Source organism: Pelophylax lessonae (assembly GCF_965119305.1).
Source record: "Pelophylax lessonae genome assembly, chromosome: 9".
Classification (NCBI taxonomy): Eukaryota; Metazoa; Chordata; class Amphibia; order Anura; family Ranidae; genus Pelophylax; species Pelophylax lessonae.
This window is the reverse complement of record NC_138776.1, coordinates 96,973,620-96,997,389: the sequence shown is the minus strand read 5'-3', so window position 1 is coordinate 96,997,389 and position 23,770 is coordinate 96,973,620. Positions and strand designations below refer to the sequence as shown.

General features: G+C 42.3%; 1 protein-coding gene across 1 annotated transcript in view; it reads right to left on the bottom strand.

Annotated features, from left to right (window-relative positions):
• Positions 1-23,770, bottom strand: part of ARL3 (ARF like GTPase 3) — a 99,671-nt gene that overhangs the window by 22,295 nt on the left and 53,606 nt on the right. The window contains exon 5 of the mRNA XM_082266810.1: positions 20,314-20,499. Coding sequence (XP_082122936.1) covers positions 20,314-20,499 — 186 coding nt within the window. The remainder of the gene's footprint in view (positions 1-20,313; positions 20,500-23,770) is intronic.

The window sequence follows — 23,770 nt, the reverse complement described above, 5'->3', positions numbered from 1 at the left end:
AGCCAAGTGACAGGCAGAAATGGGCCTTTCCACAGCGCTCTCTGCAGCCATCTAGTGGGGAATAAAGCTGATGTTACTAAGCTACAAAAGCAAACCATAGCAACCAGCCAGGGCGAGAGAGAGAGATGGGGAAGATTCATGTGGGAGGAATTGGGATTGATGGTGTTAATTTTCTGCGGCTGTCTCCTACTATTCGGGTATGATAGGGAGGAAACTGAGGCCTGGCAAAGACAGGCTTTCCTTAGATAACCTGATAGGAATACTAGAGCAGGACAGGAAAGGAAAGGGAGGGAGCAGCCCCACTGGCAATGAAGGAAGGATGGATTTACAGAGGTCAGATGGAAGAGGCAGCTGTGAAAGTGTGGAAAGCAGAATTCTGAAGTAGATATTAAAGTAAGAATCTCATCAATGCAGCTATGGTGTAGAAAGGAGATGCATGGAGTGCACAGAACTGGCTCTTAGCAGTTCCCCTATTATAGGCCTGCAATGTATTTTACTTGACACGCAGCGCATGCAACTCCTCCCAAGAGGTCAGCCGAGCCAGATTCTTAAAAAGGAAACTGGTATAGGTTTTTTCAGTAAATGCATGTTTTGAGTTGTTTTTGCTGTGTTCACGTTAATGCAGAACTCCAGTATATTAGTCAAACACCATCATACACTGCAAGGATTAGATGTTTATTTGGTCTAGGGATGCAGTGATAAGGTGTAATACTTACCTTACTCATGGCTCTGGCAGACTTCCCCCCCCCCCCCCCCCCCCATCCATGCGATCAATCCATTGCTGCAGCCTCTTAAAGCGTGTCTAACCCTGGATGCAAGCTTGTCTTCCCTCCCTTAGAATATTTGTCCTGCAGTTTATATGATAATGTTGAGGGATCACCCATAGCCTGGTGCTGTGGGCAGAAGAGAACAGCACTAGAGTGAGGGATGACATAATTAGTACACCTTATCCCTGCACCCCCTTAAATTAGCACTTAAAGTGGTTGTAAAGTCACATCTATTATATTCTTTTATCCTGTTTTAGGAACATATTAAAAATACAGTGCATATGTTTTTTTTTTTTTAACCACCTCAATACTGGGCACTTCCTTCCCAGACCAATTTTCAGCTTTTAGCGCTGTTGCATTTTGAATGACAATTGCGCGGTCATGCAACACTGTACCTAAACCAAATTTGTGTCATTTTTTCCCCACAAATAGAGCTTTCTTTTGGTGGTATTTGATCACCGCCAGGTTTTTTCTTTTTTGGTGCACAAATAAAAAAAGACCGAAAAGTTTGAAAAAAAAAAAAAAAAAAAATTTTTTTTGTTTAGGTTATAACATTTTGTAAATGGATACGTTTTTTCCTGCACTGATGAGCACTGATGACGCCGCACTGACAGGCACTGATTAGGAGACACTGATGGGGTGGCACTGATATGCAGCACTGATGGGCACTGATAGGTAGCACTGATATGCAGCACTGATATGTGGCACTGATAGATAGCACTGATATGCAGCATTGGTGGGCACTGATAGGCAGCGCTGATGGGCACTGATAGGCGGCACTGATAGGTGGCACTGATGGGCGGGACTGATCGGCACTGATGGGGGGCACTGATAGGCAGCACTGGTGGGCAATAATGGGCACTGGTGGGCAGCACTGATAGATGGCATTGGTGGGCAGCACTGATAGGGGGGCACCACTGGCAGGCTCTCTGAGCCCTGTTTGCCATCCCTGGTGGCCATGGTGGGCATCCCTGGTGGTCATGGGTGGGCATCCCTGGTGGCTCTAGTGGCACCCCCTCCCCCCAGGGCTGCACTGGTAATCAATCATCTGATTACCAGCACAGACCCCCCCTGTGATCAGTGAGTAATCAGAAATACTCACTGATCACCCCGGCTGCAGTATCGATCCTCTCCTCTTCTCCTCATTGACAGTATCTGTCAGGAGGAGAAGAGATCGAAGCCGTTACAACGGCTGTATTGACATTACATGACGGCTGTGATTGGACACAGCCGTCATGTGATCAGGAGGGCCAATCACAGGGCCCTCCTGCCGAGTCTTGTTGCTCTGTGTCCTAGGGACACAGGCAGATCGAGGCTGCGCGCGCCAGCGGCGGCGCGATCTCTCTCCTTCTGAAGGACGTTCCGGAACGTCCCATCAGGACGAGACTCCCACCCGGCCGTATATCTACAATGGCCAGGGTGGGAGGTGGTTAATTATAAAGCTAAATACCTTTTTTGCCCAGCTAGCTCTGCTGTGTGGTCACATGCCCTCTCTCTGCTCTCCTTCTCTATTTAAGGCAGGGGTGGGGAACCTATGGCCGGGGGGCCGTATGCGGCCCTCAAAGTCATTTGGTCGGGCCCCCCCATGCAGCTGAGTCTGTGTTTCTCAGCTGATCTGTCAGAATGGAGCCGATGCTTCCTGTATAGTTTCAGCTCCATTCTGGCAGTCTGAGTGAGTCACAGGCGGAGTGATATCAAATACACTCCGCCTGTGACCAATACAGGAAACATTGCCTTTTCCTCCAGTGCGGCGCCGCTGCTAGCCAGCATTTTCCGCCAGCAGCACACACAACTGTACCATCTAGAGCCAGCAGTACTCACAGCAGTACCAGCCAGCTGTACCCACCAGCAGTACCAGCCAGCTATACCCATCAGCAGTACCCGCCAGCAGTTCTTTTCAAAACTTACCACCACAAAGAGTCAACTGTGCTCCAGACTAACCGACACAAACCTGGAAAACCAGTTGTGAGTAGCAACATCATCAATACCAGCTAACATCACACACCTCACCAAAGAGAAGCAATTGCAGCCATCACATTAGGGGTGAGTTAATTAAATGTTTGACCAAATATAACAGGCACATTTTTAAGTTGATAATTTTGTACGGCCCCCGTACGATTTTATAAATACCCAAATGGCCCTTGGCAGAAAAAAGGTTCCCCACCCACCCCTGATTTAAGGAGTGCAGTGGAAGGGGCTGAGATTCTTCTCTCACAAATGCAAGCTAGCAGAGGGAGAACATGTGACCACACAGCAGCCCTGGGCATAGAAGGTATTTAGCTTTACAAAAAAAAAAAAAAAAAAAAAACACACACACATAACCTATTAATATGTTCACACAGCAGGATATGATGGGGGCACGTTATATGACCACTCCATCAGGGATCAGCAGCCATGACAAGTGTGGTCAGTACAAACAGCGGAACATGGGAAGAGGAAGGATCAACCAGGTATTATACAACATAGAAAGGAACAAATGACATGGCAAAAGCCCTGCACTATAAATTGTGCATTAAAAGGACCAGTGGTATTTTTCCCTTTTTTTTTTTTTCTTTTACGGTTACAACCACTTTGAACTTTGCTTTGCGGGGAGGGGGGCTACTGCAAGGGTAGAGTAAATCTAATTCCAGGAGTTTGGCTTTAAAGTATATCTGAACCTTAAACTTGAAAGCCACAAAATATTGCCTTTCCATGCATTTATGGTATTTTTTTTTTTTTTTATCTCTTGGCTCTAATTGTGTTTATTTAGACCTAATAGTTCTGCCAGTTACAATTTGTACTGCCACTAGATCTCCCTAAGCAGGAGCAGCATTATTACCCTAGAAAACAAAGCACTCACGCGTTGTACTTGTACAAAGCTGTAGTGACATGCAGTGTGTCAGCAGGTCCAGAGTGTAATTTTTCTTTTTTAATTCTTTATGATTATTAAAAGAACACATACAGGAGAAAGATTCTTGACACATAAAAACATATTTTAGCAAACATTGCGACATGTTCGGTCCCTCCCAACTGACACTGCTGGCCATCAAACCTTTTACAATTACATTGTATTCCACGCAAACTGTATCAATACGAGCCGGTGGCTTACAAAACAAAAAATAAAATATAGTTGCCTATCTGGGCAGTGGAACAATTTGAAGACCCTTTCCATATGTGGCAACAACCAAATAAAAAGAAAAAAACTGGGTAAAAAGACATCACAAAACAGACCAAGAAGTGAGAGAAGAAAAAAAGGAAAGAGGGACAGGAGGAAAAGGTTGGTGGGGAGTGTGCAGTATCTGGGTCCCCCGAGGAGCAAAGTAAGTACCCCTCGACTTCGGTATATTTTCCAAAAAGGCTCATCTACAATTGTGAACCAATGATGTCTCTGCATTCAGAAGAACAGGTGAACTCGATCCAATAGAACCACGCTGTATGGCAGCGTTCTTCGTGATGGTAGGCTGATGCTATAAGCATTTCCATTTTGCGAGTCTCATTCACCTTAGCAAACCCCGTGCTGAGAGGTGGCACAGTTGCCTGCTTCCAGTAGAATGGAATGCAAGCTTTCATCACGTTAAGTGCAATAAGGAGTTGTTCAAATCATTTCATTGACATCAGTGCCAAATGCAGCAGAAAAGCCTGTGCCTCAGACGGCAGCTGTAGATCAGTTAATTAATAAATTCAGTGGTGGACTTGAGTCCTAAAATGCCCAGTTTGTTATTTTACAGCAAGGGTTGTCTACAGGAGAGACCTTTGCCGCCCCCCAGCACCACCCAAAACACAAGGCAGTGTGGGAAATGTAGTCCTGTGCCTTGCTCTAGAACACGGATCTCCAAACTACGGCCCTCCAGCTGTTGTGGAACTAAACGTCCAATGAGGCATTGTAAAACTCTGACATTTACAGACATGGCTAGGCATGATAGGAATTGTAGTTCCTGAACAACCGGAGGGCCGTAGTTGGGAGACCCCTGCTCTAGAACATTGTACACAAACATGGAGTGGAGGAGTGCACCTCTGCACCATGCCTGCTTCAAAGAGCAGAAAGGTAAGCTTAGAATTTTAATTTAAGAAAAGTCAGATGGTTCTATTTATGGAATATCCTTTACTAGCGCTGATCCATTATTGCAGGTCTAGTTATACTTTAAAGTATTTAAATTTTTAATAAGGCTTTTTTTTTTTTTTTGCTCTTCTATATTTCTGCTTTTGCATCAAAGAGGAACTTTACCTCCCTTTCTTAGTTTGTTTTTCTGTCCCCTTTTTCGTTGCCTACTGGATTGCCCTCAAATAACTATCTCATTCACCCAGCAAACCCAGCGCTGTCTGCTGTAATCCACCATGCAAACTGGGTCCCATGCCACCATGCTCTTTGTGTACATCATTGAGAGCCAGCTGTCTCTTCCTGGTTCTTGATTCTGGCCCCCTGATGATGCACCGCAGCAAATGTGCAATGTGTGGGAGATGGCCCCAAAGCATCCTGTGATCGGTGACATGAGTAACACAGGGTGCAGGCAGCACAGCTATGGTATTCTCCCCTAGGCGAGAAACCAGGGCCAGCCTATTGGAAAAAAAAATTTAAAATCTGGAAAAAAAAAAAAAAAAAAGGGTCAAGTAATGAAGCAATATTATCCAAAGTAAAAGAAGGGAATTTAAACCCAGAGCTTTGAAAATGATTTACTAGAGGGGGTTTTCAGTGGTCCTGTGTCACTCTTAACTGTCAGCCATACTGAATGCATTGTTTAGCACATGCATTGTGAGAAGCTGCAGTAAAGTAGAGCCTTGGTGTATCAGTATAAAGCAGGAATCAGAGCCTTCTTCTGTAATGACAAAATATGGCTGCACCCATGTACATATCGTATGTAATTACAAACTATATGCAATAACAGTGATTTTAAAAGAAAAACACATTTTATACTAGTATTTACATCAAGCTAATCTCTACTGTATGTTTAAAAAAAATGGTAAATATTGTAAATTACATTTAGAGAAAGAATTATAAATTATGATTATTAAGCAAATTTACGATGCAAAGATGTTTTCTACCAATTGGTATGTGACCATAATGTTAGAGTAGAAAAAAAAAACTAAACCCAAAAGATGTATCTTGTAAGTGGCATGGTAGCTATGGGATACACTTATTTTATGGCCTTGGATGTTTAATGCATGCAAAGAAAACTAAATATAAATGGATTGGGTCACATTCAATTACAGAGCAGATTTATAAAGTCTTGTGAAGTTTAGAAGATGGCTCAAAAAAAAATGGCCTTGTCATAAACGCGATTGTGTTTTCTGCCCACAATGCAAGCTTAGGGATGATGGAAGAGTTTTTTGTGCCCTTTATTGCAATTGATCCTTTATTATTTTACTGTACACACAGATAATGTAAAGTTGTGCAGTTCTGCAGTATGAGATGTATTCCTCTATGGCTGGCCACAGCAAACAGGTCTGTTAGCAGTAAAGGATGTATCACGAGAGATCGGCCTATTGCCACTGACACTGATTATGTTTACTCGACTCAAGCGATATTACATTTTAGCAACAGCAGACAATCTTTCAAGAAATTCAGACATTTTTCAATATGCCTGTGTGATCCCAGTTCCTACAGCGATGGGTAGATTCTTCTTTCGATGGAAATAAAACAGATAGATAGCAATTGTGATCCAAGAAAAAGACTAGTGAGACAATCTACTGAAAAACCACCTCTACTGCGCAAATTAAAATTTAAAAGTAAATACTGCATATTGTAAACAAGCGCCATTTTGTTTATTTTAATTTTTTTAAATAATACGAGTTTCCGCCTTTTTTTCATCCTTTGGTGTATCCAAGTATCTCCTCCACACTTCCCGGCTACATACATACACTACAGCAGGGGTGTCCAAACATTGGCCCTCCAGCTGTTCAGGAACTACAATTCCCAACATGCCTAGTTATGTCTGTGAATGAGGACATGTAGTTTCACAACAGCTGGAGGGCCTTAGTTTGGACACCCCTGCACTACAGGGACAGCTGCATTACATTTCTCAAGGTGGGTTAACGTGTATTCTAACGGTCACTTGTAGTTTCCATTTATAACTGACAGGATGACAAAGTGAAAGCACAACTGGGACACTTGTCATCCTACAAGGAAGTACCTGATCAAGGACCTTCATAGCAGGATCACTAGCAATTATTTTATGTTGCACATTTAAATATTTGAAAAATGACTTTTGAATTTACATTAAAATGGTAAAACTTAGGAGATTTTAGTGATTGGGTTGGGTGTACATAATATTTTGCAAGTGCTCAGTCTATAGGCTAGCAGTGACACAAAAGCATAGGGTTTGTTTTCCTAAAGGAATACTGTTTACTGAGCTTAGTGAATACTCAGCAAGCAAATCACACTAGCATTTTTATTTTATTTAGCTTGCACATTAATAGGTTTTCCAAGAAAACACAGACTCACCTTAATTATCAACATTTACTTTGCATCGAGAACAGCCTCTACTTATTTAGTAAATCAAGCCTACTATCTTTATTTCAGCAAATCTGGTTTCACCCTTTCTTTACAATTGGGCAGAGGCCTTAGCACAGTCCAGTATCAGACATTCAAAATGATTTTACCCTTTCCAACATCATGCTGGGAGACAAAAGAATGGGGTAAGCCCTATTGAATTGGGAACAGAGTTAGGTTTCCAGTTTCAGACACGCTATGGAGGAAGCGTGGCTGCATACAGGATAGTTTTTGGTTACATTTAGATGTCCTCTTAGATTGAGTGTTTAAAAGAAAACTATCATGCCTTGTGGTTTGTTTTTTTGTGTATAAACTGCAGTAATAGGGCTTTGTTTCATTTTTTTTTTTTACTACAGATAATCTTGCAAAAAAACATTTGATACAGAACAAATGATTTCCAGAGCACCAAGGGGTACCAAAGAGACAGCACAGCACTGATGCATCTTTGTGTGCAAATGTCAGCACTATTGAAATCTCTAATCACTCTAAAGCCATGTACACATGGGCAAAATCGGACAGTTCAATAAAAACCGTCTGACATTTGGCCCGTGTATATGGCAGGCAGTCCGACAGAAGCCAGGCCACTAGCATGCTGTAAAATCAGCGGGTCGAAAGGCTCCCGACAGGCGTTCTCAGCCAATCGCTTAGCTTGCTGACCAGAGTGTTCTTGGTGAGGGGGCGGCATTTTCTTGTCAGAACACAATAAAACAGCAGGGGAGGTCGCTGTACTAACATCAGATTTATTTTCGTTCAACCCAGCGTGTGTATTAGGCTTTAGTCAGGCCATAGATGATGCAAATTCTCTTGATTTCCCCCATCAACACAGCCAGTGTTGATGGTGGAATCCCTCCCATGGAGCCATTGTGTTCTACCAGCGGGAGGGGGCACTCCCTGCTGGGAGAACACAATGATTATTGCTAGTGGCTATAGCTGCTGGCAAAAATCACATATAAATCACAAAAATATGACCTGTTGGTTGTACCCAAGTCAATCCTTAGGTCCCTGCTAAATCAGCCAAGATTCGAACCATCTATGGCTGGCTTCAAATGAAAGAAACAAAGGAACACTCTGGAAAACCTCAAAAGGAGACTGAACCTCCACCTACTAGAAAAACAAATTATAAAAAGTAAATTTAAAAATCAACATTCATATACATTATATATATATATATATATATATATATATATATATATATATGCGCATGTTGATTTTTAATTTATTTTATATATAACATATATATATATATATATATATATATATATATATATATATATATAAATAACATACACACACATATACATACATATTTTCTTTTTATATACATACTATACAACCACACACGTTATACATACATATACACATATATATATATATATATATATATATATATATATATATATATATACACACACATACATACACACACACACACATATATATATACATATACACACACACACACACACATTATATACATACACAAACGTTAACAATTTCTATAGGTCTGACCATAAAAAAGAAAACTTTGTTTGAAACCCTAAGTTCTTTTTACCTGCAGCAGAGGATAATAAGAAGCTTCATCCATTCCAAGCACAGACATAACAAGCCTTGCTGCTTTTGTCTTTCTAGCTCCAAGACCCCCTACAAATAATTACTAGCTACAATTGGTTAATGCTTGGCAGCAACTTGTTAGCAAATACCTTTCAATGTAAAACGGTTTGCAATAAGCAAATATCTACTAAGGATGGTCAGATGACTGCAAGTGATGGGCCTCAGGGCTGATTCCCCAGATATCCCTATTACAGCAACAATCAGCACTGCTGCATCTTCCAACTGCCCACTGGGGCCAATAAGAGGTCTGTAGTCATAGCTGGAATAGAGAGCGCAGCACAGTCTCTATTATAATATTGCTACTTTAAACAGAGGACGCTTATGAAAAATGCATAGTGCCAGAGAGCACTGATTAAAATGCCGAGCTGTATATATTTTTCATCACAACCCTTTATCAATATGGTAAACCTATTTGGAGCTCAAAGACAGACTGTGTGTGAAAACGGGAAGGGGGAGATGAGGGAGGCTGGGGGAGAAAGGGAGGGAGGGAGAGACACGCAGAGACAGCTGTGGAGCCAGCTAAAGTCAGAGGCAGTTCAAGGAACAGAATGAAGGGACGGGGGGATCGAAAACGTGAAAACTGTATCTGCTGGATGAGAGAGGGTGAAGGGAATAAGGGCAATATATACAGACAAGTACACATGGTCACCGAGCCTGTAATAGAAATATAAGCATATAACAGAGGGAGGAGGCAGGAGAGCTTGAGGAGGACATTGGAAAAAAAAATTGCATCCTTGAGGCTGAGAAGAGTCAGAAAAACAGGAAACTGCAGTAAGACAGTGACACACAGATCACCAGAGCCCAGAGGGGATACTATAATGCCAGATGCTGGGAAGGCTACAGAGAAGGGGGAAGCTAAAGAGAAGAGCGCACAATGAGGCTAAAGAGGAGATGGCCAATATCATAGTCATGATATGGCAATCCTGTTTTCCGGTGTAAAGTCAAGCTTAGATTGACACAACTATGGTTGGCCATCAATAGAAAACGATTTCTTTTATTCAGCAAATAAAACATTTGTTTGGGCCAATAGTCCTAACCAAATATGTGGTTGCAGGAGGTGAAATGCAAATAGATGATACACCAAAAAACAATAGCTCAGATTCCAGGTATACAGGTCTGTTCCTAATAAAAAATAGATTTGATTTTAATTAAAAGCTGTAAGATTTAAGCCTAGGAAACATGGGCCGAATGTCGGGAGGCATCGGCTGGTTCAATAGAAACCGTCCAACATTTGGCCCTTGTGTACTCCAGTCGGTCCGACAGAAGCCAGAAATTGGGCTGGCTATTGTCGAAGGGGCATGACCAAAAAGCTCTGCCAACAGGCTCCTGATCAGCGCTTTCATCCAGTGGCTGAGATCGGTGACTGGCGTGTTTTGGTGGGGGGCTGTTCCCCGGTCAGAACACAATTGCACAGCAGGGGAGATCACTGTACTAACGTCAGATAGATAGTACAGCGGCTCCTGCTGAGCGGTCAGGTTTTTTGTGCAGCCCTGCGGTGTTGAATGAAAAAAAAAAAAAAAAAACCTGCAGTGAGGGGAAAAGTATTTGATCCCCTGCTGATTTTGTACGTTTGCCCACTGATAAAGAAATGGTCAGTCTATAATTTTAATGGTAGGTATATTTTAACAGTGAGAGACAAAACAACAACAAAATTATCCAGAAAAACGCATTTAAAAAAAAGTTATAAATGGATTTGCATTTTAATGAGTGAAATAAGTATTCGATCCCCTATCAATCAGCAAGATTTCTGGCTCCCAGGTGTCTTCTATACAGGTAACAAGCTGAGATTAGGAGCACTCTCTTAAAGGCAGTGCTCCTAATCTCAGCTTGTTACCTGTATAAAGTTAACCTGTCCACAGAAGCAATTAATACAATTCCAATCTCTCCACCATGGCCAAGTCCAAGAGCTATCCAAGGATGTTAGGGACAAGATTGTAGACCTACACAAAGCTGGAATGGGCTTTGTGTAGGTCAGAAGAAACACAAAAGAAAGAAACACAAAATAACTGTCAATTTCTCTCGGTCTGGGGCTCAATGCAAGATTTCACTTTGTGAAGTTTTAATGATCATGAGAACAGGGAGGAATCAGCCCAGAACTACATGGGTGGATCTCGTCAATGATCTCAAGGCAGCTGGGACCACAATCACCAAGAATACAATTGGTAACACTATACCATGAAGAACTAAAAACCTGCAGCGACCACAAGGTCCCCTGCTCAACAAAGCACATGTAAAGGCTTGTCTGAAGTTTGCTAATGAACATCTGAATAATTCAGATGAGAACTGGGTGAAAGTATTGTGGTCAGATGAGACCAAAATCTTTGGCATCACCTCAACTCGCCGTGTTTGGAGGAGGATGTTGCCTATGACCCCAAGAACACCATCCCCACCGTCAAACAAGGAGGTGGAAACATTATGAGCTGCAACACAGAGGCAAGGTAGGCCATAGAGGACTCCATTTTCTTCCTTTCATCACACTCGATTCCCCCATCAACACAGTCAGTGTTGATGGGGGAATCCCTCCCCCAGCGCTATTGTGTTTTTCCACTGGTGGGGGCAGGTACAATCGGACAGCCATGCAGACCAATTTGATGCAGTGTGCGGCGTATGGCCTGAGCACTGACAGGCTGACCCCCCACTCCTTCAACCTCTACAGCAATGCTGGCAGCACTCAAATGTCTATTTCCCAAAGTTAACCACTGGATAGGACGCTGAGCAAGTGCACTCAACTTCTTAGGTTGACCATGGCGAGGCCTGTTCTGAGTGGAACCTGTCCTGTTAAACCGCTGTATGGTCTTGGCCACTGTGCTGCAGCTCAGTTTCAGGGTCTTTGCAATCTTCTTATAGCCTAGGCCATCTTTATGTAGAGCAACAATTCTTTTTTTCAGATCCTCAGAGAGTTCTTTGCCATGAGGTGCCATGTTGAACTTCCTGTGCCCAGTAGAAGAGAGTGAGAGCGATAACACCAAATTTACCACACCTGCTCCCCATTCACACCTGAGACCTTGTAACACTAACGAGTCACATGAGATCGAGGAGGGAAAATGGCTATTTGGGCCCAATTTTGACATTTTCACTTAGGGGTGTACTTTTATTGACACAAATTTTTATCTTGCAAAAGGTGTAAAGAAACCCCAAATTTTGGTGTAAGGGACAACCCCTGCCGCTAGAGGTGTGTACAGCCCCCCCAGCAACCTTATCCATCTTCTGTGGCAATGCCCTAAGTTAAGGAGGTATTGGGCTGGGGTTGTGCAATGCTAAATGGCTTATTGGGAATTAACCTGCCAGGAGAATCCCTCGCATACCTGTTAGGCTATGTTAACTTACCAAGTGATTTAAAGGGTAAACTAACTTTTTTATTTTTTTTAATAGATGTTGTTAAGATTATTATCTCCTTGATACCTGGACACAGTGCATTTGGCATCCGATACGTCAATGTGTATAGGTACCAAAATAAATGGTTAACCACATAAGCAGCTCAAGCTGCATTTTCACGCCTGGCACTGAAATAGATCAGCACAATATTCTTGACATCAGATACATAATATTTTAGGTTTAGGCACACAACTACAATCCACTAAGACAGGACAGCACAATATTACAGGACAGCACAATATTACATTTTGTAAATAGTATTCTTACCGGTCTTTTTTTTTTTTTTTTTGTCTGTAAAGGCACTGAATGATCCATATGGCTCAGTCCATCCATATGGTTCAGTCTTCACCTGTCTAGTGTTATCTACATCATGTTAAATTTGAATATTTCTTATTAGTTACAGTGGATACTGCAAGGGCCTGTCCAAGTATTGAAGTACAAAAGAAGTCATAATTATTATTTACCACCTTTGTCTGCAGACAGTTATAAAAGTGATACTAAAAACAGAAGGTTTTCTTCTGTGTTCAGCTCTCCCCATATACTTACCTGAGCCTGATCTCAATCCAGTACTGTGCCCGAGAGCAGCGGCTCTCTCCCTCCTCACTGGACATAGGCAGCAATGGAAGCCATTGGCTCCTGCTGCTTTCAATCCCAGCCTGTAAAGAGGTAGCAGGGGGCGGGTCAGGGCTTAGCCACATTGTAGGTCAATGGATTGACCTTGCACGAGTGCCCCATTCTAAATGGCTTGCTATGGAGGCACTCAGAAGGAGGGAGGAGCCAGAAGCTCCAGCGGGGGACTCCAGAAGGGGAGAATCAGGGTTGTTCTGTGCAAAACCAGTATTGGTTATTTAAAAAATAAATTACAATCCACTTAAGCTACCTGCCTGGACCATAGCTAGTGCCACGTGGGAGACAATTAGCAGGCTGTCTTTAAAACTAAATCAAGCTCCCTCCACCTAGATCAGTCTGGTATAAGATTCAAATGGTACCATTCCAGATCACGTGATATTTTTCAAGGGAAACAAACTGACCTCTTGCCTACAGCCCCAAATGTCCATATTTTCTCCCTCACAGCATTTACAGCTACCAAGACAGGCGATGAAACGGATTCCTGGATTGGGCGATGAGCTCATGTCTGTAGGTCCATGCTTGGCCAGAGCCACTGCTATTCTCCCTGATCAGCCGATTCTCTGCTCATTCCCCCAAGCTCTCCCGCAAGATAAACAAGCATAACTTACGATAACGAAGCCCACTCTGCAAGTTTATTGTATACCAAAAATCCCCAAGTGTGTACAAGCAGATTTATGCCAGTGTATTTACTACCACCTCTTGGCTGGCATTGCTGGGTCACAGCACCATACCACCAGGTGAGGATTGCTCATCAGTTCCATTACTGAATGGTGATTACCAAGTGCAGTAGGTCTAACCCAGGTGTCAGATTTAGAGACCCTACATAAGTTTAGGAACAGGAGAGTAGAGGTAAGGTAGGCCATAGAGGACTCCATTTTCTTTCCTTCCACCATACTCGATTCCCCCATCAACACAGTCAGTGTTGATGGGGGAATCCCTCCCCCAGCGCTATTGTGTTTTTCCACCGGTGGGGGCCGGTACAATCAGCCTGCCCATACATGGATACATGCTGAACCGGCCAAATGTTCCTCCATGTATGGCTGGCTTGAGACTGGGAAAATGGAGACTGTTAGTACACCATCTGTGTGTCTAAATGTCTATTTCTGAAACTTCAATTGGGCTTCTAAAGGTGGGATCAGGTCTACTTTTCTATAGACCTGAAAGTCTCCCAATAAACCAGCCATCTTATTTATAAGGCACTTTCAGACAGCTCAGTCGATTGTCTTAGATTGATGGAGCCGGTTAGAAACCTCTCTCTGATCACTAGTGTCCTCCCACAGATAGCCCAATCCCAGAGCTTTCATGTCACCTCTCCCTCTTCCAGTCCCCCACCCTCTCTATAGAGTTAAACTTTATATTTGGCTGAGCATACATTTCTCTGTCACTGTCTGTGCTGTGTTTTGCCTGAGGGGTTGAGCTGACCAGCCTCTTTTAAGTGTTTGAGTGGCTTTAGGCAGCCAGGTGAGGTTAATTAAAGATAAATGTAGTAATATATAATTTATAGGTTTGTAATAGTTTAATTAATTTGGTTCGTAATATGGTGTTAGTGTTTTGTTTTCTTTAGATTGCTGTTGATCCCTTTAAATTAACTGTGGATTTTTTTTTTTTTCATTGGCGTTGGTTTTTCATTAACAATTTGTTTACATTAACTCAATGGAATATATATATATATATATATATATATATATATATATAAAAAATCACAGGTTTTGCAGATTTATATGAATTTCTTTGTGAGGGAGCATCTGAGCATTTACTTCAGAGTGCTGTGGCTACCCTTGGAAAGTATATATATAATTATGGTGTGTGTATAATATCTATATCTCTCTCGCTCACTTCTGTCCTCTCCTTATTACTGCACTAATCAACTCCTGCTAATTCTGAGCCCACATACTATTAAAACCCCAAGGACGCTGGGGCATGTCCCTTCATATAAATCACACTTCCATATTACCTCCTTCATCTTTCTGCATCTCCTAACATCTAGAGATCTATACCAAAACCCTGGGCCTCCATCATTTAACTGTGGCCAACACGCCCATCACCCCACGCCCTCTGGCAGTAGCTGCCACACGATTTAACTTCTGTTCCTCTTCTTCCCAAAACCAGCCTCCTCACTATGTCTGTAACAAACAACTCTGTCCATGACCTTTTGTATCCCCAACTCCTTTCATCTAATTGCTGTTACTGAAACCTAGCTTCAAGAATCAGACTTTTCTTCTCCTGCTTCCCTCTCCCATGGTGGTCTTCTCTGGACTCGCGCTCTCAAACCCAGTGTATAGATGGGAGCTGGAGTTGGAATTCTACCTCTAATTCTTTGAGAACTGTCGTGAGCTACTGGCCTCCTCCTGGACTGGTATTAACCTTCGTTCATGGCTTCTCTACTTTTTCTCATCTGAAATCCCCACAATCTCTCAGTACCTTTAACATCCCTGTTAATACTAGCACTCCTGCGGCTTCTAAACCTTAGTCTAACCTCTTCCTTTGACTGGAAGTAATAAATGCTTCTACTCACTCTGATGACTTGACCTTGTATTCTGCTACCTATGCACTCTTCTGTACAGATATCTTCCCCACTTAACACTCCATGTCCACAGATACACTCAATACTTTCCTCCTTTAACTCTGCCACTATAGACAAGGTTACTAAACTTTTTTCTAATGCCCACCCAACCACTTGCCCCCTGGACCCTGTTCCCTTGCAAATATGTGGTCACCCTCTGACTCTAACGAACACTCTCTAACTCACATTTTCAAATCTCTCCCTCATTTATGGCACTTTTCCCAACTTTCTAAAGCATGCATTAGTTCTATGACCCATCTCTTTGCTCCCCTTTACCTCCAATCTCCTTGAACGCTTGGTCTACAACCAACTGGGCTACCAGCTCACTGAGAATAAAACTTCTTGATTCCCTTCAGTCTATATTTTGCCTCCATCACCTTACAAAAATCACTCTCTTAAAACTCACAAATGATTTACTAACAGCTAAAACCAATGGTCACTAGTATGTACTCCTACTCCAGAACCTCTCTGCTGCCTTTGATACACTTGACCACCCCCTCTCCTCCTCATAAAAAGTATGAGCCATAGGACTGTAGTTCTAAACAGGAACACGCACATAATGGAGACTCCAGCAAAACTAAGTTCCAGCAGGCACAGGGGGGAACCCAGAGATCTACAGTCTGGCAGTGTAGCTAAGAGAGGGTGGGGGCGAGTGTGAGGAGGAAGATCACAGGAGAAAAATTACAAAAGCAAGAAGCATGCAAGTTCTGTAAATAGCAACTCATTTTAGGAAAAAAAATATATCCTGAAAGTGAAATTCTAGGCTAAAACTAATCTTTGTGTTTGTCACCATTATCAAGTACAAACACTTTAAATCCCCCCCCCCCCCTCCCTTCTAACTCTTATTTTAACTTCCCTGTAGAAGGAAGATGTGTATATTTACCTATTCTCAGGGTGCTCCGGGAGGGTCATGCGATTCGCTCCCAGCAGTGGCTTCAGAGGGGAGGAGGGAAAGGCAACAATAAATGCTCCATAATAAGCCCATGGGTAATGTCACCACCCAGGCATTACATCCCTTGTCAGGGCACTCTCCTGCCCCCCAAAGCTGGCTGCTGGGGAGATCACGTCACCGACCGGACTGGAGCACCCTGAGAATAGGTAAGTATAAAGCATCTTCCTTTCACAGTATAGGTGGTAGAAGTGGTGGTTGGGGTCAGAGGGTAGTTGGTATAGGTGTTAGAAAAGGGGGGTTGGAGGGTAGTTAGTGTTAGAATGGGGGCGGTATAGAGCATAATTAAAAGTAGATAGTTATAGCCTGGAGTTCCACTTTGATACAAGCAGTGAACTTGCTCTTGGAAGGAGTTATGCAAATATCAAAATGCCTTCAAGAGTAGGTGCCCAGTCTGGAGGAGTAAGAGTTCGTAGGCAGACTGTATTTGCATGCACATTTCCCTAGGTGAAGCCCACAAGAGATGCTGAGCCTACATGATTGAAAGAACTGAAATGTAAAGAATGAAAGGGTGGGCCAGGGACACGAAGGCTGGGGAGGAAGAAGCTAGATGCTAGCCATCCTTCAGCCAGGAAATGAGGTGGGTTCTTTCAAACTTGCTGCTACTTCTAATGCACACTGTGAGAAGCACGCAATGTGCAGTGAAATTAGAGGAAGCAATTTCAGTACAGGAACAATGTCAAACAGACAACTAAATACAAAGTCTGATATACAAGTATAAGGAGAGTGTTTAAGACAAAGTGCATTTAGACCTTTTCCCCTTTGCCCCCAACCTAACCCATCTTCTCCATCCAAAGATGCACATTTACAACAATCCAATCACAGGGTTGTGGCTGTCACAGTTTGTTTGCATTCAGTGCCACATGTCTCATTCTTCTGATCACACCTGTGCGCTACAGCCCCATATACTTCTTTGGGGTTGTGTCCCAAAACGAATGAGCAAGGTAAACATCCATATAGGAGTCTAAAGGGCTGTAATGAGCAGGTGCTGCCAGGATAAGGAGTATTGCAGCACTGGATGTAGACAAACACCAGAGACACAGCTGTCAAACTGAGGGGAAGGAGTGGTTAGATCTAGGTCACTTAAAAAAAAAACAACAAGACTTTAGGCTCCGTTCACATGTAGGCGTTTTTGGAGCGTTTTTCTGCTCACTGATCAGCTCTCAAAACGCCCAACAAGACAAATCCCATTCATTGCAATGACCCCTGTTCACATCTGAGCGTTTTGACGCCCTAAGGAAAACGCCCAACGCTCAAAAAAGTACTTGAGCTTCTTTTTGGGCAGATCACAGGCGTTTTGTCCCATAGACCTCAATGTAAAGTGATATTTGGCGTTTCACAGGCGTTTTACAAGCGTTTAGTTGCTCCTGATCAGCTCAAACAGCACAACTCTCCACCCAGCTCTCCACCCCCTTGGCATGCCTCTGCTGTGAGCACATTTTCCTGAAACATGGAGAACAGCAGTTAGGCAGTTTAGGTGACCAGACCCTGCCATACCAAGGTGACCGTAGCCTGCTGCCATACCAGGGTGACCGTAATGTAGTTTAGGTGAACTGACTCTGCTATGCCAGGCTGACCAAACTCTTCCATGCCAAGGTGACCGTAACGAAGTTTAGGTGAACTGACTCTGCTATGCCAGGCTAACCAAACTCTTCCATGCCAAGGTGACCGTAACGAAGTTTAGGTGAACTGACTCTGCTATGCCAGGCTGACCAAACTCTTCCATGCCAAGGTGACCGTAACGAAGTTTAGGTGAACTGACTCTGCTATGCCAGGGTGACCAAACTCTTCCATGCCAAGGTGACCGTAACGAAGTTTAGGTGAACTGACTCTGCTATGCCAGGGTGACCAAACTCTTCCATGCCAAGGTGACCGTAACGAAGTTTAGGTGAACTGACTCTGCTATGCCAGGGTGACCAAACTCTTCCATGCCAAGGTGACCGTAATGTAGTTTAGGGTAAATTGACTCTGCTATGCCAAGGTGACCGTAATGTAGATATATATATATATGGAATCAAAAAACACCATTTTGAAGCCCTAAAACCCAATAAATGCCCCTAAAAAGTGCCTAGGGTTCTGGATCATGCCCCAGGGACTATGAATCAGGCAAAAAAAAGTTCTTAAAAATTGTCGTTTTTGATAGAGAGCCAATTATTGAAAAAAAAAAAAAAAAAAAGAAGATTTCTTTGGATTTAGTTTTAATTTTAGTGTCTGGGGGGTCTAAAAAGTGTACCTGTGAAGTTTCAGCTCTGTAGCATGTCCAGAACCATAAAAAAAAAAGATCATGCAGAAGAGGAGGTCCCTGGGAGGTCCAATGCAGAGGAGGAGGTCCCTGGGAGGTTCCTTTGCAAATGTTGTAAAAAAAACACTCTGCTTTTCCATTGGTCACCAAAAACACCTGTTAAAAACGCCCAAAAAACGCCTGTAAAACGCTTGCAAAAACGCCTATAAAAACGCCTGTAAAACGTCTGAAAAACGATAAACAAACGCCTGAAAAACGCCAACGCCTACATGTGAACGGAGCCTTAATATTGATTTATTTATTTTATAAATAACAAACATGTTATTCTTACCTGCTCCATGCAGTAGTTTTGCACAAAGCAGCCCAGATCCTCCTCTTCTTGGGTCCTCCGTCGGCGCTCCTGGCTCCTCCCTCCTGCCAAGTGCCCCCGCACATCAAGCAGGTTGGTCTGGGGGCACCCAAGCAGGCGCGCTCCCGACCTGCGGCTCTGTTTGTCCATTCACACACAGAGCTGTGGCTCTGCCCCGCCCCCTTTGTCTCCTAAATGGCTTACTGGCTGTGATTGAAAGCAACAGGAGCCAATGGCTCCCACTACTAACAAAAGTCAATCAGAAGTGCGATTCCCCAGAGAGGCAAGGCTCTCATGGACATCACTGGATCAAGAGGAGGCTCCAGTAAGTATTAGTGGGGGCCGAGGGGGGCTGCTGCACACAGGTTTTTTTACCTTCATGCATTCAATGCATGAAGGTAAAAACCGTGTGCCTTGACAAGCATTTTAAGTTGTACCTATCTTTTACCTTGCAAATACTTTTTAATTCAGACAGTCTTGTGATATTTTCACTTCTGGCACACTTCATTGCCAGAGCCTCGACCAGAATAAAATACTAGGTAAGCAATACAACCAAGTTCAGAACCCACCCACAGTTTGTAGTTGGACAATAAAGGGGCAGCAGCACATTGATGAGGTCATTTCTCTGTTCGCTCTGTCTTCTCCACCTGTCAGTTGTCATGACATGTCCCTGTACACAGAGTTGGATTAAAGTTTTTTTACTTTGCTTGTAGTTCAGCTTTAAGGCTACGTTCACATCTTGGCGTTTCTATTTACAGGTGTTTTTTAGGCGTTTTTGCAGGTGTTTTTAGGTTGACAAGAGACCAATGGAAAAAAACAAAAAACGCCTGTAATCTGCCCAAAAAAGAAGCTCATGTACTTTTTTGAACGTTGGGCATTTTGCTTAAAACGTCAAAACGCCCAGATGTAAACAGGGGCTATTGAAATGAATAGGATTTGTCTTGTTGGGCATTTTTTGAGCTGATCCTAGAGCAGAAAAACGCCCCAAAACGCCTACATGTGAACTTAGCCTAAAGCCAATTTACAATCATGACCAGTTGAAAAACATTTTGCTAGGCAAGCATATCATATTATCCAATTAAGTGCAGCATTACGCAACATGGACAAATAAATAAATTATTATATGTATGCTAATCAGAGGTTTCCAGTTTGGAAGGCATTTGTAAGTGGAATATGTGTCCCCACTGCCAACAAAGACTCAAAAAGTTAGGCAGTAGCTAGAACTTTTTTAGCCACAGTTGTTACCGGACTACTGCAATTTGTAAAGTTCACAAACACAGACTTCCATTTCAGATGAGGGGGTACATCGTTAGACCTGCACTCACTAGATACGAGATACTCATCAAAGCTAACACACGTACTTGTACTCCTTCTCCTGTGAGTGCTGAACACGACTGAATCTGCCAGACTCGGTCCCGGATTGTGTGCAGGTTTAGACCCTCAGCAATTTCTGAGGCAGGTGCAGCTGTCAGTAGATCCTGTTTGTTAGCAAAGATCAGCACAGGGACTCCACTAAGCTTCTCCTCATCCAACAGTTCAGCCAGTTCCTTAAAAACAAAAAAAATAAAAAAGAGTAAATACATTGGATATCAGGAGTAAGAGATTGTAAACTGAAAACTTTGAATATGGACAATCAAATCATAATGGTACACCTCCTTTCTTATGTTGAGATTCAATTATATATGCAGTGCTGTGAAAAATTATTGGTCCCCTTGCTGATTTATTTTTTTTTATTTTTTGCAGATTTGTCACATCTAATAAAATCAGATCAAACACATTTTAATATTACACAAAGATAACCGAAGTAAATACAAAATGCAGTAAGTAGTAAATGTAAACCCTCACATATACCCAGTGAAAGTGCACATTGGGTTAGAATTATTTCTGTTTCAGCAATGGGAGGGGAATCTAGGCATACACTATGTGTGAGCTGATTGGAGGAAATGCACACACATCTCCCTCCACATAAACAGAGGAATACAGAAACTTGCAGAGCTGTGCTGTGAATAGACAAGTTCTCTGCTTATCTGTCTCGAAGTCCCTTTCCCGACACTAATTTTCAGCTAAAGAAAGATACAAGACTTGTGTCTTTGGAGAGAGATAAGTAAAACACGACAGATATATGTGGCCAGGTCTAATTTCATGAATAGGGTGGTTTACATCCACTTTAAGGGAAAAAAGCTTCCCAAACCTGCCTGGCCTTATGTGGAAAAGAAATTGTCCCCTAAACCTAATAATTGGTTGTGCCATCCTTGACGGCAACAACTGTAATCAAGCGTTTGTGATGAATGAGTCTTTCACATTGCTGTGGAGGAATTTTGGCCCACTCTTCTTTGCAGAATTGTTTTAATTCAGCCACATGGGAGGGTTTTCCAGCATGAATGGCCTGTTTAAGGTCATGCCACAGCATCTCAATTGGATTTAATTCCAGACTTTGACTAGGCCACACCAAAAACCTTCATTTTTTTTTTGAGCCATTCTGATGGTGGACTTGCTGGTGTGTTTCGGATCATTGTCCTCCTGCATAGCCAAAGTGAGATTGAGCTTGAGGTCACTAACTGAAAACCGGACGCAGTCTCTTTCAGGTTTTCTGGTAGAGTGCAGAATTCATGGTTCCATCAATTATGACAAGTTTTTCAGGTCCTAAAGCTGAAAAGCAGCCTCAGACCATCACACTACCACCACCACCACCATGTTTGATTGTTGGTATGATGCTCTTTTTATTAAATGCTGTGTTCGTTTTACGCCCGATGTAACAGAATGCACACCTTCCAAAAAGTTATTTTTGGTCAGAAGTGGCTTTTGCTTTAGAACTCTCCCACTGCCATTTTTGCCAAGTCTCTCTCTTATTGTTAAATAATGAAAAATGGCCTTAACTGAGGCAAGTGAGGCCTGCAGTTTTTAGATACTGTTCTGGGTTCTTTTATGATCTCCTGGATGAGTCTCTGTCGTTTTCTTGGAGAAATTTTGGTAGGCCGGCCTCTCCTGGGAAGGTTCACCACTGTGCCATGTTTTCTTCATTTGTGGATAATGGCTCTCACCGTGGTTCCCTGGAGTTCTAAAACCGTAGAAATGGCTTTGTAACCCTTTCCAGAGTGATACATGTCAATTACTTTGTTTCTCATCTGTTCTTGAATTTCTTTTGATTGTGGCATAATGTGTTGATTTTTGAGATGTTTTAATGTGCTTCAATTTGTCAAACAGCTTATATTTAAGTGATTTATTGATTCAACAATCAGGCCTGGGTGTGGCAAGGGCAATTTAACTCAGCGGTCCAAAAAAAAAAAATGTGGTTATTTACAGTTCAGTTATGATTTAGCAAGTGGGGGAAATTACTTTTTCACATAGGGCCAGCCAGATTTGAAAAGCTTTTTTCCCTTAATAAATGAAATTTAAAAACTGCATTTTGTATTTACTCAGGTTATCTGTGTGTAGTATTAAAATTGGTTTGATTATCTGAATTATTTAGGGGAGACAAATATTAAAAAAAAATCAGGTAGGAAACAATACTTTTTCCAGCACTGTACATATTTATTATTGCATGGTAAATAAATATGGCATTAAATATGAGCTCATGGTTTACTGATAAGCAAGTTTGGACTGCAGTCTTGCGTCTATGGCATGACACCCCAGGTCGACTGCTTTTGCCGTGGCAAATTGCATAGATTTTAAAACCGTGCTCGGTTATGGTTTCCTCCCCTCTACAGTATAAGCATGCAACAAATCAGCAAACCAAGTTTTCATGTTTATGAAAAAATCCAATCAGAAGGCTCTCTTCTAGTGGTTAGATTGAGTCTATATACTACTAAGCAGCATCTGAATTCTTTGGATACTTTAAAAAAAACCTGTCTGTATCATCCAAAACTACTAGTCAGCTTCACATATCCAAATTCCAAATCTAAGAGATTCGGATTGGTGGTTGTTGACAACGCCTACAGCCCAATACAAAAAGGAAGGGTTTAGTGCAGTGTTGAGATACAAACCAAGGTCAATTAGAAATAATTTCCCAGCCTACTGTTACTTCTTACAATACATTGCAGAATACATCCGATACACTTATTTAGTAGATATAAATAAAATTAGGGCAGCAGAGCTGTAGCCCAAAGCAGGCATTTATTTATTTTTTTATGTTTTCAGTGCAGCTAGGTAGTAGAGCTGCACAATTCTGGATAAAATGAGAATTACGATTTTTTTTGCTTAGAATAAAGATCACGATTTTCGGTGTAACATCATCTTTTACAGTATACAAAAAAATTGGGCTAACTTTACTGTTTAGTTTTTGTTTTTTTTAATTCATTAAAATTGTATTTTTAACTTACCGTAAAATAAATTTCTCTGATGTACATTGAGAGACACAGCTCCTTATTCTTCTTACCATTGGGTTATACTGCCCCCCCCACAGGAGTAGAAGGCTAGGCAGGAAAAAGCTTGACTATGTCTATGGGTAGTCCCAGGGGGTATACACCCACACTCAGCTATATGCACTCAGTTTTGTTACAAGCAGTGTCTGAAGAAAGCCAACTTCAAAGTGGTGGTTGCTGTGTCCATCAATGAACATCAGAGAAATGAATTTTACGGTAAGTCAAAAAACTGAAATCCTTTTCTCTGAAGTTCATTGACATACGCAGCTCCATTTCTTCTTGACCATTGGGTTATGCTGCCCCCTACAGGAGTAGGACACAAGGCAGGAAAAGGCTTTACCACGCCTATGGGGCAGTCCCTGCAGGCATACAGCCACACACTCTGCTATAGCCTTCAGTTTTGATGCAAGCAGTGTTTAGAAGAAAAAAAAACATAATCCCACTCACAATTAGAGGG